Genomic DNA, 21,188 nt, shown 5'->3' with positions numbered 1-21,188 from the left:
GGGACCGCGGGGGGGGGGGGGGGGGGGGGGGGAGGAGTTTGGAGGAGCCTAACTGCCCCTCAGAATGCCACTCCATCACGCTGCTCCTAGAATTGCAGGGGAGCCACCAGCACCCACGTCCCTGCCAGTATTTTGGGCAGGAGGGCAGGAGCTCCAAGGACCACTGCTCTGTGTCTCTCGGATGTGGAAGCAACCTCAGGACAAATTATGCCCAACTGTTCGGGTCTGAATCCTTTCTAGATCTGGTATCTATCATCGCATGGTCACATTCCCCTGCTCCCCTAGGAAAGAAGGAAGTTACTGGACACCCACCTAATCCTGGCACTTCATAAACAGAGGGACAGCCCTGACAGAAACAGAGGCAGACATGTGAAGAACAAAGTCCCAGCAGCTGCCCTCATGAGGGCAACGAAGTCTAAGAGCCACAAGGAGGCACAATCAAGACCTTGACCCAAGGCCCTATGCAGACACTTACTGCTGCTCTCCCAGCAGTGCTGCCAGGTGGGATTATTTCGGGTGACAAGCCAAGGTGAGGAGAACTCACCCAAGGTGTCCACCCAGCTTCAGCGGCCCAACTGCTTTCCTGCCTCTAGGGCTCGTGAGAAGTACCTGTGTCTCCTCCCATCCTGCACATCTCCCTACGAGGCCTACAGGCCCTGCCTCTTGATTCACCACAGACCTGCCCACCTGAAAGACACAAAGTGATCTTTCCAACACTGAAGTCTGTGCAGGATTCTTCAAAGACTTCCCCTCCACTCCCTACCAGATGAACTCTCAACTTCTCTGCATGGCATGGAGGGCCTCTCACTCCTGGCCTCCTGCCCACCTCTGCAGCTTCATCTCCCTCTGCTGTCCCCAGAGCTCCCCAAAGAGATGCACTCTCCCTCCTTCTACCCATTTTGTCCTAAAAACTACTCTTCCTCTGTCAAGGCCCCATTTGGCCCATAGGTGGCTGAGACCCTCCACCTCAGAAAATGGCCAAGGGCCAGAGTACCACCCAACCCTGGCCACAAACCACCAGTGAAACAACCAATTAAAGGACAGACTGCTGAGTGAGAACGAGCCCTGAACCTAGCGCTCTGGACCCCGGGGGGCTGCCTCAACACCAGGCCCGGCAAGGCGGCCTGGAAATGTAAATATCCTGCTAATATCTGCCGCTCTTCTCTAGGGCTGGTGGGAGGGTACATTACTTAATCAAAATAGGAGCCTCTCTCCCTAAAACCCACAAACTTGGAAAATTCAGCTCGCATGGCAAACTAGTAGTCCCTACAGTCTCCCCTGCCCCTCATTCCCTGAATGTCCTAAATCCTCAATGAAGACGCGGCACTTGCTCCCGTGGCCCTGCACAGGTCGCTAGTGCCCACGTCCCCAGCACCTCCAGGGGCGGCCAGAGCGGCACGGCCTTGCTCTCGAGCCTATGGGCGGTCCATTTTCAACGAAAAGAACTGAACAGACCCAGAGTCCGGAACACCTCTTGGTGCTTCATAGTTTTCCTGGAGAAATCTTTACCCAGCAGGAACACGAGACCCCGCCCCATGAGAGGCAGGCTAGCAGGGATTCCGTCCTCTCTCCCCCGCGCTTTTATTACGGCGGGGACCACGACAGCTCGACCCGAGGCTCCGGACCCCCACCCCCACCCTCCCCTCCACCCGCCCCGCCAGGCCTCCCTTAAACCGCGGAGGCCACCCAGCCCGTAAGCGACAGCCCTGCCCACTGCCCCCAAGTCTGAGCTCCCGGGATCCCGGACCTGCTGACCTGTCCTGGAGCCGCGGGAGTCAGAGGACACATTCTTCGCCAACCCTACCCCTAGCCCCGCAAACACACCAGAGGGGCAGAGCGAGCCCGGCTGAGGACAGGAGCCGGAGAGCGCGGGCGGGGCAGTCCACCCGGCGATGGGCCGGGGCCCTGGGGGCCGCCCGGAGACCGCCAGCCCAGCTTGGGACGCCGGCTGAGGAAAGGAAAGAGCCCCTCCCCCTTCCAGCTCCGGGGCCACGCCCGGCCTCTGGGCCCCGAAGCGCAGCAGTCCCGAGGGAAGGAGGGCGCGGGAGGAGACCGGAGGGAGGACACTTACTTAAAAAGCTACATAGTTTCACTCCCCTCTCTTCCCAGAGCGGCGCCGACCCCTCCCGGCCCCTCGGTTCAGACCTCAGGCCCACCACCCCAACGCGGCAGATCTGCTCCACCGCCCACCCCCCGTTGGGCGGAGCCGCGCCTCAAGATCTCTGGTCAGCCCAATGAGAGGTCGTCTTTATTCAGAGTGACGCGTGCGCCGAGCAATCATTGAGTCCGCCCAGCCGGGGGTGGGGCTCAGGCGGCACACAGCGCTTCCTACTCAGGCTGGACCACCCCAGAGCCACCGACTGCGCGTGCCCGGAACGGGAGGGGGCGGGGCCGAGAGCAGATCTGATCCAAGAGGTGGGGTCCAAGCTCTGTTGCTGGAAAGCGGGCTGGACTAGGAAGGGGAGATTTCGGGAGCCGTCCCGCCCCGCAGATCGCCCTTTACTGCTCGTTTTGGGAGACGGAGGTGCCCAGTCCTACGAGGCATACCACTCCCGTCGCTGGCAGGGTCTAAGAGTCAGGGTACCTGGGTTCTAGCCCCTTCACTTGCATTGACTTGGCGTGATCTTAGCCCCCTTTTTTTTTATCGAGCCTCAGTTTCCCCTTCCGTAAAGTAGAGGAGGATAGGATCTGACGAGCGCTAATATTCCAGACCGTAATGGGGTGCGGAGGGGGAGATGGGGAACCTACACGTGACCTCCCGCGTGGGGCCCCGCCTATCCCTGGTCCTGGGGATTGAAGAGCCCAGCGAGGACGGGAGGGGGTGGGCGGATCCTAAGAAACCCGAGCCGGCCGCCCTTGGCAGCAGCTAAGGCGGAGGGCACGGCTCCGCGGCCGGCTAGCCCTGGCGACTGCACCGGAGGAGGATGGCGACTGCAACCCGGGCTTCGCAGGTGGCTACCGTGGAGGCGAGGGCTGCGCAGAGATTCGGCGTGTGACTAGGAGCGCACCTGGGGAGGATGGACGAGGGGACGCGAAACAATTAACGGGGCTCTCCCTCCGCGCCGAGTCCGCGGAAGCGCACGTCGTGGATCCTGAGCGGCTCTCAACAGCAGCGGCAGCGCCTAGCTCCTCTCAGGCTATGAGGAGTGCTCGGGCCGCCCGGCCAGGGGACGCCGTCGGGGCTGGCTGTGTCCTGCTGCGCTGAGGGCGTGAGGCTGAGAGGGGCGCAGGCGGCCGGGCTGCGCCGGAGAGCAGCGCCATGGCGAAGGAGGAGTGCAAGGCACTACTGGACGCGCTCAATAAGGCGACTGCATGCTACCACCACCTCGTGCTGACCATCGGCGGCTCCGCGGACTCGCAGAACCTGCGAGAGGAGCTGCAGAAGACGCGCCAGAAGGCGCAAGAACTGGCGGTGGCCATCCGCGCCCGACTGACAGCTCCGCTGCGTGACCGGGGCCTGGGCTCTGAGGAACGCGCCGAGTTCGAGCGCCTCTGGGTGGCCTTCTCCGGCTGCCTGGACCTGCTGGAAGCAGACATGCGGCGTGCGCTGACTTTGAGCACCGAGTTCCCGCTGCATGCGCCGCGGCGGCCGCTCGTGCGTACCGGGGTGGAAGGCAGCGCCGCGAGCGTAGCGGCGCGCGCCCTGAGCGCCCGCAGCCTGCGGCACGAGGCGGAGCGCGGCTTCGACGTGGAAGACCTTCACCAGCTAGAGCGAGAGATCCTTCAGGTGGGCGAGATGATCCAGGATATGGAAATGAAGGTCAACGTGCTCCGCTGGACGGTGCAGGCCCGGCAAGCGGCAGGCGCCGAGCTCCTGGCCAGGCCCAGCGCCGGCGTCTCTTCGTTGCGCGGTGTGTCCGTAGAACAGCGCATGGGGCCCTGCGACCTGAGCAAGGCCCTGGCCGCCACCATCTTCAGCGCCGTGCTGCTGGCGGCTGTGGCCTTGGCAGTGTGTGTGGCGAAGCTGAGTTGACCCATACGCGAACGACCTCCGCCGCCACTACTCGCTACCCGGAGACACCCCTCGGAGAACATCTGCAACCGCCAGGACTAGGGATGGGAGCGGTTCTAAAACCCTGCGTGTGTACGTGTATGTTTATACGCGCGTTTCAAGCACACATCTGCCTGGGCAGAACATGGCTTCCTCTTGATGGCCCGGGAGAAGTTAATTTTGCCCGGGCCACCGGGTCATTACCGCTAATGTATGCAGGAGCTTTATCCCCTATTAATAGAAAACCGTTCGTAGTGAGCGGCGATTCCTCCGAGTTAATAGGTTACCGCCTGTGCTGCCGGGGCGTGTTTGTACTGAGTCTGAGCTTGGTGTCCCCACCCCTGCCGGTGATTCCCATTCTCCGAGTGGGGCAGTTTGGAAAGAGGGTGAGGTGAAATGAAGTGTGTTTTGGCCTGTGTGTGTGTGTTGGTTTTGTCTCCTAGACAAGAAAACAAATTGCAATAAGTTTTTATTACCTTAATCCTTTGGGGCCTAAGCTTAGGAGCGTGTGCAAATAGAAGTTCATGCAACGTGCTTTCTTTTAGCACACGATTACACGCTTCTGCACACCCTTGCCTATTGAAAAGGGCTCTGCCCAGTCAATCTGGAAGGGGTGCAAGCTTTGGGAAGGGCCACCGGCCATCTAAACAGGCACTTTCTCCTTGGCTGGGGCTTATTTTTGTTCCAGAACTAGACTAGAGTTTATCCTCCTTTGGGGGAGGGGGCTGGGGAATCCTCTTTGGAGCCCTTAATCCTATTTATCCCTTGGAATTTGCTTGCTGGCCAGTAGGAGAGCTGGCTTTGGAGGGAGCTGCACAGCTCCCTGACCTGGACACTGCCCCCTGAGAGGGTCAAGTGGGGCATCACTGGGCACAGAGGTCTTGAGCCAATTAGCCCTGAGACTGGGTTAGAACGTAACAGCTTTAACTTCAAATTTAAGGAGTTTTAAAAAAAAAATTCATTTGTTAGAAAAATCCTGTAGCCACATTGTGTACTGTCAAAGCTGTTTTTTTTTTTTATAAAGGACATTTGGCCACGAATTCATACGGGTGCCAATGAGTCATACACAGTGTCTTTATTTATATGCTTAGATTGCTAAACATACATCTCCAACTATTTTTAAAATCTATCTTCTTAAGGCAGGAGATCATAGCATAAACTACTGGAACCACAGATGTAGATGACAGAAGTTAGGTGGCCCTAGCCTCTTTGTGGCAGTAAATAAGGAAATGTGGAAAACACCTTAGGTCCCAGGCTGGAATTTGCCTGAGCACTGCCACCAGCTCCCACCTGTGGATCAGAGAGAGCCTTGTTGGGGAAGTAAGGCTGAGAAAACAGATGTGTTTAACTCTGAAGGTAGTTTGGAATAAAACCCAGAGATTGGTTTGGCTGAAAAGTTACACGGATTTTTTTTTTTCTTTTTCTCTTTTTCACCCCGGAAGTGAGAAAGGGGACTAGGAGGAGGGAGTTGGCAATTTTTCACAAGGGCAGTTTGGAGGGTCAAGGGTCAGAAGCAAATAGCAGCAGTAGTGCTGTCTGGGCACCCAGTCCGACGGGCCACCCTCCCAGCCTTGATCACCCACTCCCACTCCTCCTGAGCACACAGGTTCCAGTACTGTAGATAGTGAAAGCAGAGGATCTGTTTGTGTGTTTCTGTGATAATGGTTTGAAAAGACCCACGAAGTCTTAAGTCGATTAAGAGTTCTATAACAATAACTAATAAAAGGAACTCCTGCTTCATCCAGTCTGGGTGACTGAATTGGGCCATGTCAAATTCTTTTTACACCTGCCTTCCCAGGGTACCTTCAGAAATGACATAGAAAGTTTTCTAATTCCCCTCTTCCTCATCCCACATGCAACACAACACAGAATCTCTGTCACCTTCCCCAAAGTCTCATTTCTTTCAGGCAAGGGGAGGCTGGGGGGACTTCCCTGGTGGCTCAGTGGATAAGAATCCACCTGCCATTGCAGGGGACACAGGTTCGATCCCGGGTGCAGGAAGATCCCATGTGCTGTGGAGCAACTAAGCCTGTGTGCCACAACTAGTGAGCCTGTGCTCTAGAGCCTGCGAACCACAACTACTGAGCCCGAGTGCTGCAACTACTGAAGCCCTCGCACCTAGAGCCCGTGCTCCGCAACAAGAGTAGCCACCACAGTGAGAAGCCCGCGCACCACAACAAAGACCCAATGCAGCCAAAAATAAATAAAATTAAATCTTTAAAAAAAAAAAAAGAAAGAGGCTGGGGCATATTGTGACCCAGTGTTGGAAAATATCCCTAAATATATTCTACTGTCTCTAAAACTGTGATTCTTTGTCCTTATCAACGAGTTTTGGGTCATGGTTCGTCAGAATCTATTAAAGAAACAACCCATCAGAAGTTGTGTAATCCATTGCTTCTCTGCCTTTTGGCTAAGATCAAATGTGGAAGTTGTGTAATCCATAGAGATCAATTGGGACAAGCAAATTTTTTTGTTTTCACTCTTTCCACCCACTTTGCAGATCCTTGAGTGTTTACTTATATGTGCAATCAGATGTGCACCTGATTCTGAGAATCCTCTGCTCACTGAAATTAGTGATAAAAGTATTGCACACACACCAAAAAAGCTGAATTACAATAAACATATTTATCCCGTGGACATGTTAACCTAAACAACTCTTTGAAAATGTTAAGCATTTGTAATATTTGGCATTATTTGGAGTTATAACATTGCCTAACAGGACTTTTGCTATATCGTGTAAGCAAAATCACTTTCTGCTTGAGCAATAGGCTGCTCAATAGCAGCAATATCTCCCTGCTCTCATTTCTATGTATAATTCAAGAGGTTGCTTTCTGGTAGAAGCCTGATTCAATTTAGATGTTGGATATCAAAGTCATTAATTTTCTAAAAATATTTGTTATGATCTTATACCATGATACAAGTGATTAAAAAAATTACAAATATTTAATATAGGGTATATATGATAATGGTCAGTGTTAGAGTCTACTTTCCTAAATTAAAGGTACAAGTTAAAGGATAGATCTTTACCTCAAAAGTTAAGTGCTATTATAAATCTCTTGTAAAATTAATACCTGTAAGAGAGAACATGCCTGGCTTCTCTTTTAGGAAAGTAGCACAGCTTTATCTGATACTGAGAAGACAAGAACTTGGAGTGCCAAGGCACTTATCACGGGAACTTTCAACTATTCCTATTAGAAAAAAACAGAAAACACGATGTTTGTAGAAGAAAAATATGCCTGGCAAATTCTTTTTTCTGTTCTCTAAGAATGTATGCTTTTAAATGCCACAAGGGAAAATATTTTTGGTAAGTCAAATTAGAGCATAAACTTCACGATTTACCTAAGGTTTACAGTAAGCTACATAAGAGATGTGTGCTGTCCAATGACTAAAAAGCAGTTTGGGTTGAAGAGAGTTCTAGTTTGCATGAGGACCCTGATCACGCTGCATTTTCGTTTTCAATGTGCACACTGATAATTTTTAGCTACACAGTTACTTCTCAGAATGCAGTTCTCTGTTCTGTAATGAATGTTTGTGAAAGGTACAAGCCCCAAAGTGTGATCCTGTAAGGCAGGCTAAGAAAGAAAAGTGCTGTAGGACTGGCCTCTGCCTTCCTTTGGGGAATGCCTCCTCCTGCAACGTGAGACCAACTGTGATGGGCAGGGCTCTGCCTTTCTCTCTGAGCACCTCAGACAAGTCACTGACCTCCCTGTGCCTCACTTCCCTCATCTGTGAAATGGGGGCGGGGCCCAACTGATTAACTCAAAGTTCCCTTCCAGGGCTTAAAACATTTAACAGAATGCAGTTAAACAAAAAAGGGTTGTTTTGTTTGGGGTTTGGTGGGGAGGGTGTTGTCATTGTTGGTTTTGGTGTGTATGGAAACGGAGTCTTAGTTTGTCTAAAATTAGTCTGTTGGTAAAATTCCATATGAATTTAAAAAATCAGAATGAACTAAGCTTACTGTGATTTTAGTCCACATCAGAATTAGTGTCTGGACTTAAAAGCAAATTTGTATAAATGCTACTTATTTATAGTGTTTAAATTAGATCAGGAATTTAAATTCAGACTCTGAGTCCAAGAAAGCCTAGTGTTTATTAAACAGTTTGTTTTACCCAGCAATCTAAACTGATTCTGGTAAATTACAGATGTGAAATCCCATCATTTGTCATGGAGTCTAAGAGAATCCTATTCTGTAACCGACCTGGTGCCCTCAGAAGTATAATTGCATTGGCTGCCTGATGTTGGAAACTAGCACAGCCTGGGCTGTTTTGTATGTGGCAACAGATCCTAGTTGGAATTAAATGCTCCGTGTCTACTGTTTGAATGACACGTCTAACTAAATGGCTATTAATAATTAAAAATTAAAGATAACGTGCAGCATTTAAAACTTAGTTGAAAAAAGGCACCCTCAAATGATTCCGCTATCAACTCTTATGATTTTTTAAGATATTCTTAATCTTCTTCATGCACATTTAAATTGAAGTGAATATCCTGATCAACATATTTCCCCTTCACAGATTTCACTGCATAAAGAGATGTTCAGAAAGACTCAGGATTATAAATCTCCAGGTGCTTTTCTACAATACAATTATACTCATCTTTTAATGCAGGATGGAATCCAGGAAGAATAGTAGGTCTCCACATAATCGATCTTTGGCTGTGGTCAACGTAGATCAAAGTCATGTTCAAATACTGTTTCTTTGGCTCTTAGGAACTGACCAAAGGTGCAGGAACTGACCACATGCTGCAGCCCTCTGTCCATGAGCACAAGATCGATTTCTGGAAAAGCATTCCTCTCTTTCATTTACTTATTTTCATCTCATTACACAGAGGATTGTGGGTGTTTTCATTGCAGTACCGTGAGATCTTGGGCATCCTGCTTCTTTGGTGTTTCAGTTTAGAATGTTATAACCTTAAGGCTTATATGACAAACGTAAATAAGTCAAATGAGATCTCCTGTTGGCAGAATGATTTTCAAGAGTCCTTCTAACATGCTGTTGTCAGAAAGCAAATTTGAATGTCCGTTGTCTGTAGGTATGTGTTAGGCACATAGAGAAGATCTAAGAGGAAATATACAGAAACGAAAATGTATGTTAAGGTGGTGGAATTATGAATGGTATTTTTTCAATATATTTTTATTTAATATTGTTATATTGTTTTTACAATAAAAGTTTGAATGCTCTTATCATCTAGAAAAATCTTAGTTATTAAAATATAAGTTTTAACAGTTAGGGTCTCATTTATAATGAGAAACAATTTCAGAACACACATCCCCTCCCCCACCCCGCCAGGCGCCACAAACAGGCAAAACTTTTGGAATCTTACCTGCAGGGAATCAGAAGCACGTTTTGAAATGCAGCATCAGGACAGAATAGCATCGAGGTTAGGAGCACTGACTATGGAATAGGGTACCCCTGAGTTCAGATCCATTCTTATTGAAGATTTTCATTAATCGCCCTGACCTCAATTTCCTTATCCTTACAATGGGAGTAATAATAGGATATACTTCATAGGGATATTGAGATAAGACTTTTTTCAGGCACAGGGCTCAATAAATGTTGGCTCCCTAAAATGGGACGGTTGGGCAAAAGAAGCAATATATATGAAAACATTAACTTTCTATAACTTAGGTAAAATCTGCTGGAAATCATTTTGAAAATTAAAACTAGATAAACTTGTCAATGAAAGAAGGTATGTAATAAAAAGGTCAAGGTTACAGAGGGAAATTCAGGTTGATCTAGAAGTTGGAAACTGTACATTTTTAAAGTCAAACTTATTGAGGTATAATTTAAATACAGTAACATTCACCCTTCTTAGGTGTGCAGTTTTGAGTTTTGACAAATATGTACAACCATGTATCCACTGCTGCAATCAAGATATAGCATGTTTTCATCACCCCCCAAAAGTTCCCCCATGTCCTTTGTAGGCAATCCTTTCCTCTCACCCCAGGATCTGGCAACCACTGATCTGATTTCTGTCCCTACAGTGTTGCCTTTTCCAGAATGTCACCTAAGTGGAATCTATGCATTTTTGAGAAAACATAGTGTGAACCTTTTTTAACCCCTTTTCAAAAAACATTTTGAGAAGTCATTTTTATGTGATGATTCTTGGTGCACTGATGTTGCTGGTCATTCATAGGTGAATTCCATTTAACTGCAGTGACATGCCTTCGTTTCTAGGCAGGTTGAACAAACTCTCCTGCTACTGTGGATTCTCCAAGCTGAAGTCATCTCTCCATGGCTAGCCCCCGCATTCTCTTCCTTTCTTTTTCCACTGAAAAACGTGATAAATAATGGATAACAGAAATGAATTTGGGCTCAATGAAGTAGAGATTGAAATAAAAGTCCACTTGGAGCTATGGGTAAGAAACAATATGACATGTTTGGAAAGTTGTTTTTTTTTCTTTCAGGATCATGCATGTTCTGATAAATCAAATAAGAACATTTCTTATTGTATAGATAGCTGGGGAAGACCAGACCAGTGGAACATAAGAACCAAGGGTCAAGTGTCCTTCTCTGAAGTAAGCAACTGTTGTCATAAACAAAGTGACTCAACTCGTGTGATCAAGTGGCACATGGTAACTGCTAGCCCTAGTAGGGGATGGTTGTGTGCACTTACTGTCAGGCCTGGAGTAGCTGGCACTGTGCCCCTGGCAGAACAGAGTGGGGCAGGACACTTGGAGGACACGCCAATAGGTCTGGAGACAGATTCCAAACAACACTTGCTGCACGTGTGACCTTTAATAAATCACAATCAACTGTCTTTCGATATCTCTTGCCCATTTTCTACACAACTGGAGGTTTTTTCTTCTCAGTCCTTTGTGATAGGCATTAGAGATATTTTCTCAGTTTATTATATCTTGGACTTTCTTATGGTGTCTTTTGTCATAATAAAGTTATAAATATGCACAGTGTGTCAAATTGATCAATCTTTTCCCTTATGCTTCTAGATTTTGAGTCAAAGACTATAGAGAAATTTACGTGTTTTCTCCTAATGCTTTGATGGTTTTTTATCCACTGTGGTAGCCAGCCTCCAAGATGAACACCAATGAGCCCCACCACCTGGTGTTTTCATGTAGTCCCCTCTCACACAGAATAGAGCTGACCAGTGTAACAACAGGATACTGTGGAAGTGATGGAATGTGACTCCTGAGGCTAAGTCAGGAAATGCATCGTGACTTCTTCCTTCCTCTCTCTTGGATCATTAACTAACATGTCTCAAAGACATCCAAGCAGCACTATGGAGAGGCCAATGTGCTGAGGAACTGAGGCCTCTGGCCAACAGCCATATGAGTGAGCCATTGTAGAAATGGATCCCTCAGCCCCTAATCAAGCCCCAGCTGACATGCTCACCACAATCTCATGGGAAATACTGAGACAGAACAACCCAGCTAAGATGCTCTTGAAATCCTGATCCACAGAAACTGTGAGATAATAAATGTTCATTGTTTGAAGCCACCGAGTTGTCAACCTCCCAAGCTAAAACTTTAATTCCTTCTTTTCCCTTGCTCTGCATATTCAACCAATTACCACATTACCTCAAGTCTACCTCCTAAATACTCTAATGAATCATTCCTTTCTTCCCACCTCACCCCCTCTTCACAGCCACTCTCCTAGTTTAGACCCTCACCATTTCTTCCCCAGCACTTTCCACGGGCCTCCAGAAAAGCCCCATCCAATTGAGTCATCATGCTGTTGTCAGGGTGACCTTTGAAGATATGAACTTAATGTCACCACCTTTTATGGCTTCCCATGGCTTAACACACTGAAATCACCTGGAGAAGTTGGGGGATTGTTAAAAACACAGGCTCCAGGGTGCCATCCTAGACTCCACAATAGATTGCGAAATGACTGTCTCAGAGCAGAGAGCCATGCAGTGGGAAAGCAGATAAGGGAGGGGTACCTAACTGTGTATTATGTAGAGACTCAAGATGGATGAAATTTGGCAGACTCCACCCCCCTCCCCCAACCTGCCAGTACACGTGTGCTCCCTTGGCCTCTGTGTGTTTTTCTAAACATGTGGTCTTGTTTCCTGTTTCTGGGATGCGGTCAGTACACAGGGATCTGCATCTTTAGAAAATGATGCCAACAAAAATCAACCTAAATACTGCTGTTGCCCTCTCTGGATTCTCCCCCAGGGAATATCCCACATTAAAATGATAGTTTGAAAATGAGGCTCAACAATAGTCTATATGCTCATCCGGACACATAACAAATGCGTGATCAACTATAATAGCAATTGTGGAAAAACCGTTGGTAACTAATAAGGAGCTATAAAAGAGAAGACTGCTTTAACAGGCTCTTTCTAAAGGTGGAGCAGAGCGAAATTTCCATCTCTAGGCTTGGATTAAAATTCTCCCATGAAAGTGGAAATGATCCAGTAACCTAAGATGCTTAAGGTGGTCCCAGGTGCCCTTACAATAAAAGGTGTCCAGATCACAAGATAGGAGCTTGTCTGGGGATTCAAGGAGGACCTTTCACACTCAGACTGTGCAGTGTGAAATTTGTAATTTGGTATCTGGTTCATGCACCAATTTCTCATTGCTGGGGTGCATGTGAGCCTGCAGAGCTCGGACAGCTAGCCCTTGGACGCCACCCCCCATCCACCCCCACCCCACCCCTCGCCAAAGGAAACAAACCCTCTTTGTTTAATCGAGAAAGTCCTAGTTCTCAGGTTTTGATCGGGTAGGTGTCACCAGGCCTAGGTTTGCATCGCACTTTTACCTCGACAGGTCATTGTGCGATCATAAGCATTCCTGCTCTTGGTCCAAGTGTCCTGAGTGAGGGTGTTGAGGCCCTCCTAGCAAGCGGCTGTGACAGCCCTTGCCCCGCGAGAGTGACCTGGCTGGGAACAAGGGCACTCGAGGCGGAGCTTCTCCGCGCTGGCACACGCCTGCTTCTCCCCCTTACAGGCAGGCGCGGGTGAGGCCAAACAGTCCGGATTCACGGATCGCCCAGCGCGCACCTTGCCGGGAGTTCACCCAGCGAGACGCCAGCCTCCGTCCTCAAGCCTGGGGAAAACTCCAGCCGTACCAGAAGCTGAGCCCGGAAGCCGCGCGCCGCCACACGCCATGAGCGGCCCGCTGCGGCCGGGCCCAAGCAGTTGGCGGCGGGCGGCCACCGTGGTGCTGGCTGCGGGCTGGACGCTCCCGGTCCCCGCCACCCCGCCGCGGCCCCTGCCGCCCGCCGAGGGCTTCCGGCTGCTGCTGCTGCTGCGCTCCGCGCGCCAAGGCTTCTTGCCCGGGGCGCACGTCTTCCCGGGTGGGGTGCTGGACGCGGCAGACCGCTCGGCCGACTGGCTGCGCCTCTTCGCGCCGCACCACCGGCCGCCCCGCTTCGGCCTGGGCCCGGCGCCGCCCAGACGCACCACCTTCCCGGTGCTGCCAGATGCCAGGCCCGGAGCCGCCGACGGGGACGAGGCGGCGCTGCCGGATGACGTTGCCTTCCGCATCTGCGCCATCCGCGAGGCCTTCGAAGAGGCAGGCGTGCTGCTGCTGCGGCCCAGGGGCCCCGGGCCCGCCGCGCCCGAGCCGGGCCGCGCCCTCGCGCCGCCGCCGGCCCTGGCCGACTGGCGCGCCCGCGTCCGCCGAGACCCGCAGCACTTCCTGCGCCTGTGCGCTCACCTAGACTGCACTCCCGACATCTGGGCGCTGCACGAATGGAGCGCCTGGCTCACGCCTTTCACGCAGCGCCGTGGCCGCCGCTTCGAGACCACCTTCTTTCTGTGCTGCCTACGCGAGCCGCCGCCGGTCTTCCCCGACTTGGTGGAGGTGGTGGACTGCCAGGTAGGCGTCCTCCCGGCGCGGAGTGGGGACCCACGGGAGATTGGGAATGAGGACCCCACCCCCGGCCGGCGGCCCAGGCCCACCCGGAACCTCCAGATAGGCCGGGCCCAGAGAAGCTAATTCGCTTGCTCAGGGACATACAGCCAGTACGCGACTGAGCAGGCATGGGACCCAGGTGGTCCGGCCCAGCAGGCCAAAGCCATGTCCTTGGTGAACTTTCTACTTTCCCCGGCTTCACAGCCCCAGGGCCTTGACGATGTCTCCCCACGAGGTTTCTCCAGCGGGAGACCAGCGGAGACGCTAGGAGCTCTGCTTGCGCTCATCAGGTGCCAGGCTCCTTCCTAAGCACTTGCCATGCATTAACTCATTTCAACCCCAAGCAGTTTAAGTGTTTCCTCATAGTTCAGTCTTTTAAAATTTATTTGAGATTGTTTCATTTGAGACTTGTTTTATGGCCACGAATATGGTCTACCTTGGTGAATGATCCCTTTGCAGCTAAGAAGAATGTGTATTCTGCTGTATTTGATGGAGTGTTTGTAGAACTGTCAGGTTAAGTTCGTTGATAGTGTCCTCAGGTCTTCCATATCATTTACCTGTTCCATCAAGTACTGAGAGAGGAATGCTGAAATCTTCAAAGAATAATTGTGGATTTGTCTTTTTCTCTTTTCAGTTCCATCAGGTTTTGCTTCGTGTATTCTGAAGCTCCCTTGTAAGGTGCTGCATAGGACTATTCAAACTTGATGGATTGAGCCTTTGATTATGACGAAATATCCTTCTTTATCCCTGGCAATGTTCCTTATTCTGAAATCTGAAGTTTACCGTCTGATACTAATACAACCGCTCAGACTTTCATTTGATTAGCAATAGCATAGTATATCTTTTTCCATTCTTTACTTTTAATCTGTGTCTTTATATTTAAAGTGTGTTTCTTGTAGGCAGCATAGAGTCTTACTTTTTTATCCAGTATGCCAGTTTCTGCCTTTCAAATGGAGTGTTTAGATCATTTGTAATCAGTGTTATTCTCAATAAGGTTAACTTCAAATCTACCATCTTGCTGTTATTTTTTTAATCTGCCCCCTATTCTTTGCACTGTTTTACTTCTTTTCCTGACTTCTTTTGGATTAATTGAGTATTTTTAGGACTCTTTTATCTCCATTATTGACTTATTAACTATACTTCTTTGTGTTTGCTTTAGGGTTTGCAATATACATCTCTCATTTCATGTGTAGTATTAGAACCTTAAAATAATATACTTCCATTTCTCCCCTCCTGTCATTTATGCTTTTGTTGTCATACATTTGACTTTTATTTCGATTATAACTCTATAATACACTCTGATTATTTTTCCTTTGAATAGTCAATCTGTTAAAGACTGTGAAAATGAGGGGGAAATGTCTTTTATGTTTACCTGCATATGTACCATTCTTAGCACTCTTCATTACTTTGTGTGGATTTAATCTACATCTGGTATCTTTCTGCCTAAAGAACTTCCTCTAATATGTCATGTATTTCAGATCTTCTAAATTTGTTTAGAATGAATGAATTTAAATTCATTCTAAACAATGAATCTTCTAAATTTTGTTTGTCTGAAAATATTTTGCTTTGGTTTTTGAAAGATATTTTGGCTGGGTATAGAATTCTATGTAGGTTAACAGTTTGGGTTTTTTTTCTCTCTCAGTACTTTAAAATGTTGCTTCATTATTTTCTGGTTTGCATAATCTTCTGTTGAGAAGTCTGCTTTTTTTTTCTTTCAGTTTTATTGAGATACAATTGACATAGAGCACTGTGTAAGTTTAAGGTGACAGCATAATGATTTGACTTACATATCCCATGACATAATTACCACAGTAAGTTAAGTGAACATCCATCATCTCATAGAAAAGTTTGCTTTTAACTCTCCGTTCCTCTGTATGTAATGTGTGTTTGTGTGGCTACTTTAAATATTTCCTCTTAATTATTGGTGTTCAGTAATTTGATTATGATGTGCATGGTTTTCTTTTTGTTTTATTATTTAATTATTTGTTTCTTCAAATATTTTTCACCTCCCTCTGTTTTCTGGGACTCCATGTATGTTGGACTACTTGATAATGTTCCACAGGTCCCTGATGCCTTGTTCATTTTTTTTCAATCCTTTTTCCTCTCTGCTTTATTTTGAATAGATTTTTTGCTATGTTTTCAAATTTTCTCCCTTTTCTTTCTTTTTTTTTAAAATACATTTTATTTATTTATTTATTTATTTTTGGCTGCGTTGGGTCTTTGTTGCTGCGTGCAGGCTTTCTCTAGTTGTGGCGAGCGGGGGCTACTCTTCAATGCGGTGCGCGGGCTCCTCATTGCAGTGGTTCTCAACATGGGATGATTTACCCATCCCACCCTCAGGTGCATTTAGCGGTATCAGGAGACATTCTTGGTTGTCACAACTCAGGAACTTCTACTGGCTTCTACTGGGTACAGCCCAGGGATGCTGCTGAATATCCTTCCACAAAGAATTTTCTGGCTTAAAGTGTCAGTACTGCCGAAGTTCAGAAACTGATGGGCAACAGTGGAATTTAGAGCCAGCGCCACCCCACCCCACCACCGCCCTGTGAGTTTGAAGCCCAGGTTTTTTAGTTAGAGGATCTTCCTACGTTTTCTCATCTGTAAAATGAGAGTATGCAGGGTTATCCTAAGGATTGGAAATATTTTATGTAAAGTATTTTTGCTCAGAATACTTTTCCTAGTAACTAGTAAAACTAGTGTTTTACTAGTGACAAGTAACCAATAAAAAATAAGTTATTTTAGCCTATGGTCTAGACCAACCTGAACAGGTTGAATTAAGTGAGTTAATGCCTGTTGTTTAACCCTTTATCTTCATTGTTACCACTGAACTCACATGGATACCTTAGATATTGCGTGGTCCTTTGAGGCCAGAGCTTTGTTTTTCAAAATGTAGCCTTGGCCAACTTCAGAAGAATCTAGGGTGCTTATTAAACATAGATTGCTGGGCCCCATAGATTGAAGATTTAACAAGTTTCTCAGGTTTCTCATACAAGCTTGTAAACTTTGGGCCTATAGTTATTCAAGGCAGTCAATCTCAACTCCCTGGTTTTGGGTGTGAGAATCTGTTTCCCCAGTGTAAGGAAATATTTAGTAAAATCTAAATGTGTATGGAAGGAAGGCTTGGGAAAGTGGGCAGGTCACAGCAGTGAGGCCACTTAAGTGAAATGGGTAAGTGCTATCTGGTTGATACCGTGCAGTTATTACACTCCTGGGCCGATAGACTGAGTCACATCTCTTGACCTTCCTGAAAGCTTCTCTTGCTCCGGCCTCTTTACCTTCGTTGTAACACATGGCACATATCACGCTACATTTTGTTTGCTGAAGGCCCTATTAGGGCCTGAGAGATCTTTGTCTCATCCACCACCACATCCTCAGTGCCTAGCCAAGGTGCCCATTTATGAGAGGAATGAATGGGCACTAAATTCTCAGTCTGCTGTCATGAGTTTATACTTCAGAGTCTTCGTTTAGGAGTGACCAGAACCACCTTGCCTTCTTAGCATCTCCTGCCTTTTATGCTGAACAACGCTCCCAGGTCAACCCTTTGTGATCTATCCTGGTTTATTTCCTAGTTCTCAGGATCAATGTCCCCATAATCAACCTCTGAAGGGGATCAACCCAGCTTTCTTCACCACATCTTTTCATGTTGTCTCAGAGGAATCTAGCAAGACACATTAATGAATTAATTTTACATTTTCCATTAGCTCTTCAGTACTGATCTAAGGATCTCGAGTCTTGCGTTGTCTATAGGATAAACTTCAGGAAGCCTTACCTTTGTCTTCCGCAGTGGTCATCTCCGTCAGAGGCAACTGAAAGCTTCATATCAAAGGAAATTTGGCTTGCACCTCCACAGTTCTACGAAATAAGAAGACTAGAACACTTTGCCTCTCTCTCTGACTTGCACAAATTTTGTTTGGATCGTGAATTAGAAGGGGTGGAAAGATGGCTGCCGATCACATTATTAACTGCTGATGGAACAATCCAGCTTTTACCAGGTAAATCAGTGAGTTATCAGTGTTTTTGTTAGTATTCACATTTAATGCTCTGGCCCATATGGCAGTATTGTCTCACACAGAGACATGAATTACAGTCTCTGTTTTACACATTACAGAGGTACTAATTAAATAAGATCAAGGTCTGTAAGATATTCATAGTATTTATTATAACCAGAAATTCTGGATACATTATATACACTTATGTAAATATATTTCCTAGACACTGACAAAGTTCTTTCTCGTATATTAGCTCACTTTTTTACATTTTAATTTTAAATTATGCAAACTTGTAAATTGTACTTATTTGATTGAAAGAGAGTTTGTTGGTGGCCAATTGTTGTTGGGTGAGTACAGGATAGAGGTTTTGTAGCCGCTTACAGTGGAGTTTTGTGACCTGTCTCACTTATGGCTGCTTCTCTCACTTCTCAGAATTGTGAAAATATTTGTTATTCATCCTACAGTGGGACAGCTTAGCAGTTTTGATGTGTAAATAATAACTTATGTCATTTAACCTTAAAATGATTAGAGCAGCCCACATTGAAACACCAAAAATATATGGATATCAAGGCCAACATTAACATTGAATGGGATAAAGAGAGTCATGAATTAGTATAAAATATTATAGTTCAGGATGAAAAAATACTAGTCATAAATATTTATGTACCCAAAGAAAATTCTTGGCTGGAAAATGGAGAACTGGGGAGGGTAGGGGGGTATTAAAAACACAAGAAATAAATTGAGGTAAGCACAAAAAATTAGGATTTTTTTAACAACTATCTCAGTTCCAAACACCTGAGATAGATAAAAATAAACACTGATTTATATATCACAAATATATTGGAATGTTTTATAAAATAACACTAAAATTAGAATATTATTTTTCAGGAGATGAGATGTACTTAGAAGATTCAAACTTTTTAGAAAATCTTATGTCCACTGAAAAAAAGAATGAAGAAATCATGAAAGAAGGCAAGAAATTTCACCGAGTAGTGATGTACAATCGCCATGATTATAACATCCACGTGACAGTTCAGTCAAAGTATAAACATGTTTACCCTAAGAACTATGTAGTGAGTAAGAGCCGTCTGTAGAGAATGGCTTCTTTGTAAGCTGGCCTCCTTGAAGTCGTCCTGATGAAAAATGAGGGTTGACTAGACGTGCCTGGAACTTAAGGAACTTTGTGCCTGTAAGTTCTAGTACAGTCTTTCATATTTCAAGTGTATTATGGAGCTCTCTTATTTTATTCTTTAAACCTTACAGTATCACACAAGTATAAAGTATTAATGATCTTGTTACCAAAACAAGAAAAAAATTTTCACGAGGGTTTCCACTTCTGTATTCTCTTGTTATCAGAAGTTTAAATAAGATGTTCTACTGTATTGTCTTTTAACCATATTAGCACTCTGCCTGATGTGCTGGGAGATTGATCCATGAATTCCTTAGACTTTCTGCTGGAATTAATTTAAGGGTATATGATTAGATACATGGTGAATAGTAGACTGAGGTGACCTTCAAGTGACAGTGTCATTTTCTTATGACTTTAGCTTGATGATAAAGAGATAATTCTGTTTGAAACTAAATGGCGTGAGTTATTAGGTTTAACAAATTGGAAATTAGTTTAGTGACTGTTGTAAAGAAATATGAAGCCATAACAAAAGCCATAATTATTTTTACCTTGGAGGGCTAGTTAACAGAATACAGAGGTTAGAGGGATGTAGAACTGTTCATCATTTAATGGTACTTACTAATGGTGTTTGTTTTCAGTGTTTTTAATATGGGTAATTTTTTCACCTCCTCTTAAGAGGAATAATGTTTATTGATTAAAGATGGGAAATGGCTTAGACGCCAGTTCATTTTAGATCTTTGACTATATTATGCATTGTACATTGAATTTCATTTTTAATGAAATGTTCTGCTTTTCCTACCTATAAAATAGAGCTATTGATAATTAAAGTTTATGTGTATTATTTAATCCTGATTAGAGGAATACATCTAGATCAGTGGTTCTCAATCCGGGCACTTTTGCGCTTCAGGGACATTTGGCAGTGTCTGGATAAATTTGGGTTGTCACAACTGAGAGTGCGATGCTTCTACCATCTAGTGGCAAGAAGCCAGGGATACAGTTTAATATCCTGCAATGCACAGGACAGCCACCCACAGTGAAGAATTATCTGGCCAAGTTTAAGAACTCTGATCTAGAGGAAAATCTATTGTCTTTGGTAAATGGTTCCAACATCTAAATTTTGAGAGCCACAGATAGAATTAGCATTCAGTCTGGCTTCTGAATCTATAGAAGTTCTCCTTACTCACTTTTGGCCTTGGGCATACTATTCTTTCATTCTCACAGAAAACAGAATGCTATAATTGGAAGAACACGATGATTTTGCTGATGAGAAAACTGAGAAACAGATTCACACAGCTAGTTAGTGCCACAGCCAAGAGTAGAACCTGATTCTTTTTCTAGCAAGTGGCATCTGTTGCCTGTCACTAAAAGCAGAGGTCTGAATATGTCTGCCCATCGCATCTTGGTATTACAGTCGCCAAGGAAACCGCAACACAGCCAAGCATTGGATGAAACAATGCTTTCCTCACGTAAAGAGGCAGAGCAAGATCAGCTTTTGAATGACCTCCGTAAGAATGCAAAACTGGGCTGGCATCAGGCTAATATGTTCTTGGCCTCACAGTTCTTTGTTAATATAAAACAAGAGTGCCCTATAACATGGTAAATATAATAAGGACTTGAATGTAAGGGGACTTCTTCTCTCCTGGGGGATGATTTGTGGGGGGAGCCCTCATATATGGGCATATGTAGGTCACATTCTTTAAAAAGGAAATTGCTTGCCTTCCACTTTCTCTTTTCTCTTCTCACTGGCTGGAAATGGTGGCAACTGGAGCAGCTACCTTGGACCCAGAGACAGAAGACAGATGTTAAAGCATAACTGCCTGCCACTTGGATTGCTCACCTCTTGCTTGTTATGTGAAAATGAAAATACACTTCTATTTTATATAAACCACTATATTTTAGGATCTCTTGGTTAAAACAGTTTAGCTTGTTCCCTAATCTATACTTTTCCCTCCTAAGCAGGTTCCCTCAGCATAGCCTTCCCTGTATCAGAAGGGAAGTTAAGTTACCAGTTACTGAAGCTAAAAATCTGAGTCATTCATGATTCCTCCCTTTCCTTCATTCCAATATCCAGGTGACTAGCAAGTCCTATTGATCTATTAAACACAATTATCTTGAAACTCCCATCTGCCCACCTCTGCACTGCAATCGCCTTAGTCTAAACTATAGTTGTTTCTTAGCCACCTGTAACAGCTTCAGAGCCAGTCTCTTCATTTTCATTCTTCCCCCTCACAATGCATTCCTCCTGAAAAAGTGAACTTGACA

The 21,188-nt window shown here is 46.0% G+C and overlaps 3 protein-coding genes and 1 long non-coding RNA gene across 4 annotated transcripts in view; 2 read left to right on the top strand and 2 right to left on the bottom strand.

Annotated features, from left to right (window-relative positions):
- The window catches only part of ANKRD27 (ankyrin repeat domain 27), a 55,873-nt gene extending 53,839 nt beyond the window's left edge, over positions 1-2,034 (bottom strand). Inside the window, exon 1 of the mRNA XM_007101643.4 lies at positions 1,756-2,034. Coding sequence (XP_007101705.2) covers positions 1,756-1,788 — 33 coding nt within the window. The 5' untranslated portion in view covers positions 1,789-2,034. The remainder of the gene's footprint in view (positions 1-1,755) is intronic.
- Positions 2,035-3,167: 1,133 nt separating this feature from the next.
- RGS9BP (regulator of G protein signaling 9 binding protein) lies at positions 3,168-5,045 on the top strand. The gene has a single exon (XM_007101645.4). It carries the CDS (start codon positions 3,260-3,262, stop codon positions 3,971-3,973), a length of 714 nt encoding a protein of 237 aa, XP_007101707.2. The 5' UTR covers positions 3,168-3,259; the 3' UTR covers positions 3,974-5,045.
- A 1,585-nt stretch (positions 5,046-6,630) lies between these two features.
- LOC114484057 (uncharacterized) lies at positions 6,631-12,798 on the bottom strand. The gene is made up of 3 exons (XR_003676563.2): positions 12,712-12,798; positions 9,314-10,261; positions 6,631-9,048 (listed from the first exon to the last, which is right to left on the bottom strand). It is a non-coding gene; the product is annotated as an uncharacterized lncRNA (long non-coding RNA).
- A 125-nt stretch (positions 12,799-12,923) lies between these two features.
- On the top strand, positions 12,924-19,753 carry NUDT19 (nudix hydrolase 19). Its single transcript, XM_007101646.4, has 3 exons — positions 12,924-13,772; positions 17,593-17,800; positions 18,686-19,753. Exons 1-3 carry the CDS (start codon positions 13,059-13,061, stop codon positions 18,889-18,891), a joined length of 1,128 nt encoding a protein of 375 aa, XP_007101708.2. The 5' UTR covers positions 12,924-13,058; the 3' UTR covers positions 18,892-19,753.
- Positions 19,754-21,188: the final 1,435 nt, after the last annotated feature.

Source organism: Physeter macrocephalus, chromosome 17 (assembly GCF_002837175.3).
Source record: "Physeter macrocephalus isolate SW-GA chromosome 17, ASM283717v5, whole genome shotgun sequence".
Taxonomy (NCBI): domain Eukaryota; kingdom Metazoa; phylum Chordata; class Mammalia; order Artiodactyla; family Physeteridae; genus Physeter; species Physeter macrocephalus.
This window is presented reverse-complemented; position numbering and strand designations above follow the sequence as displayed.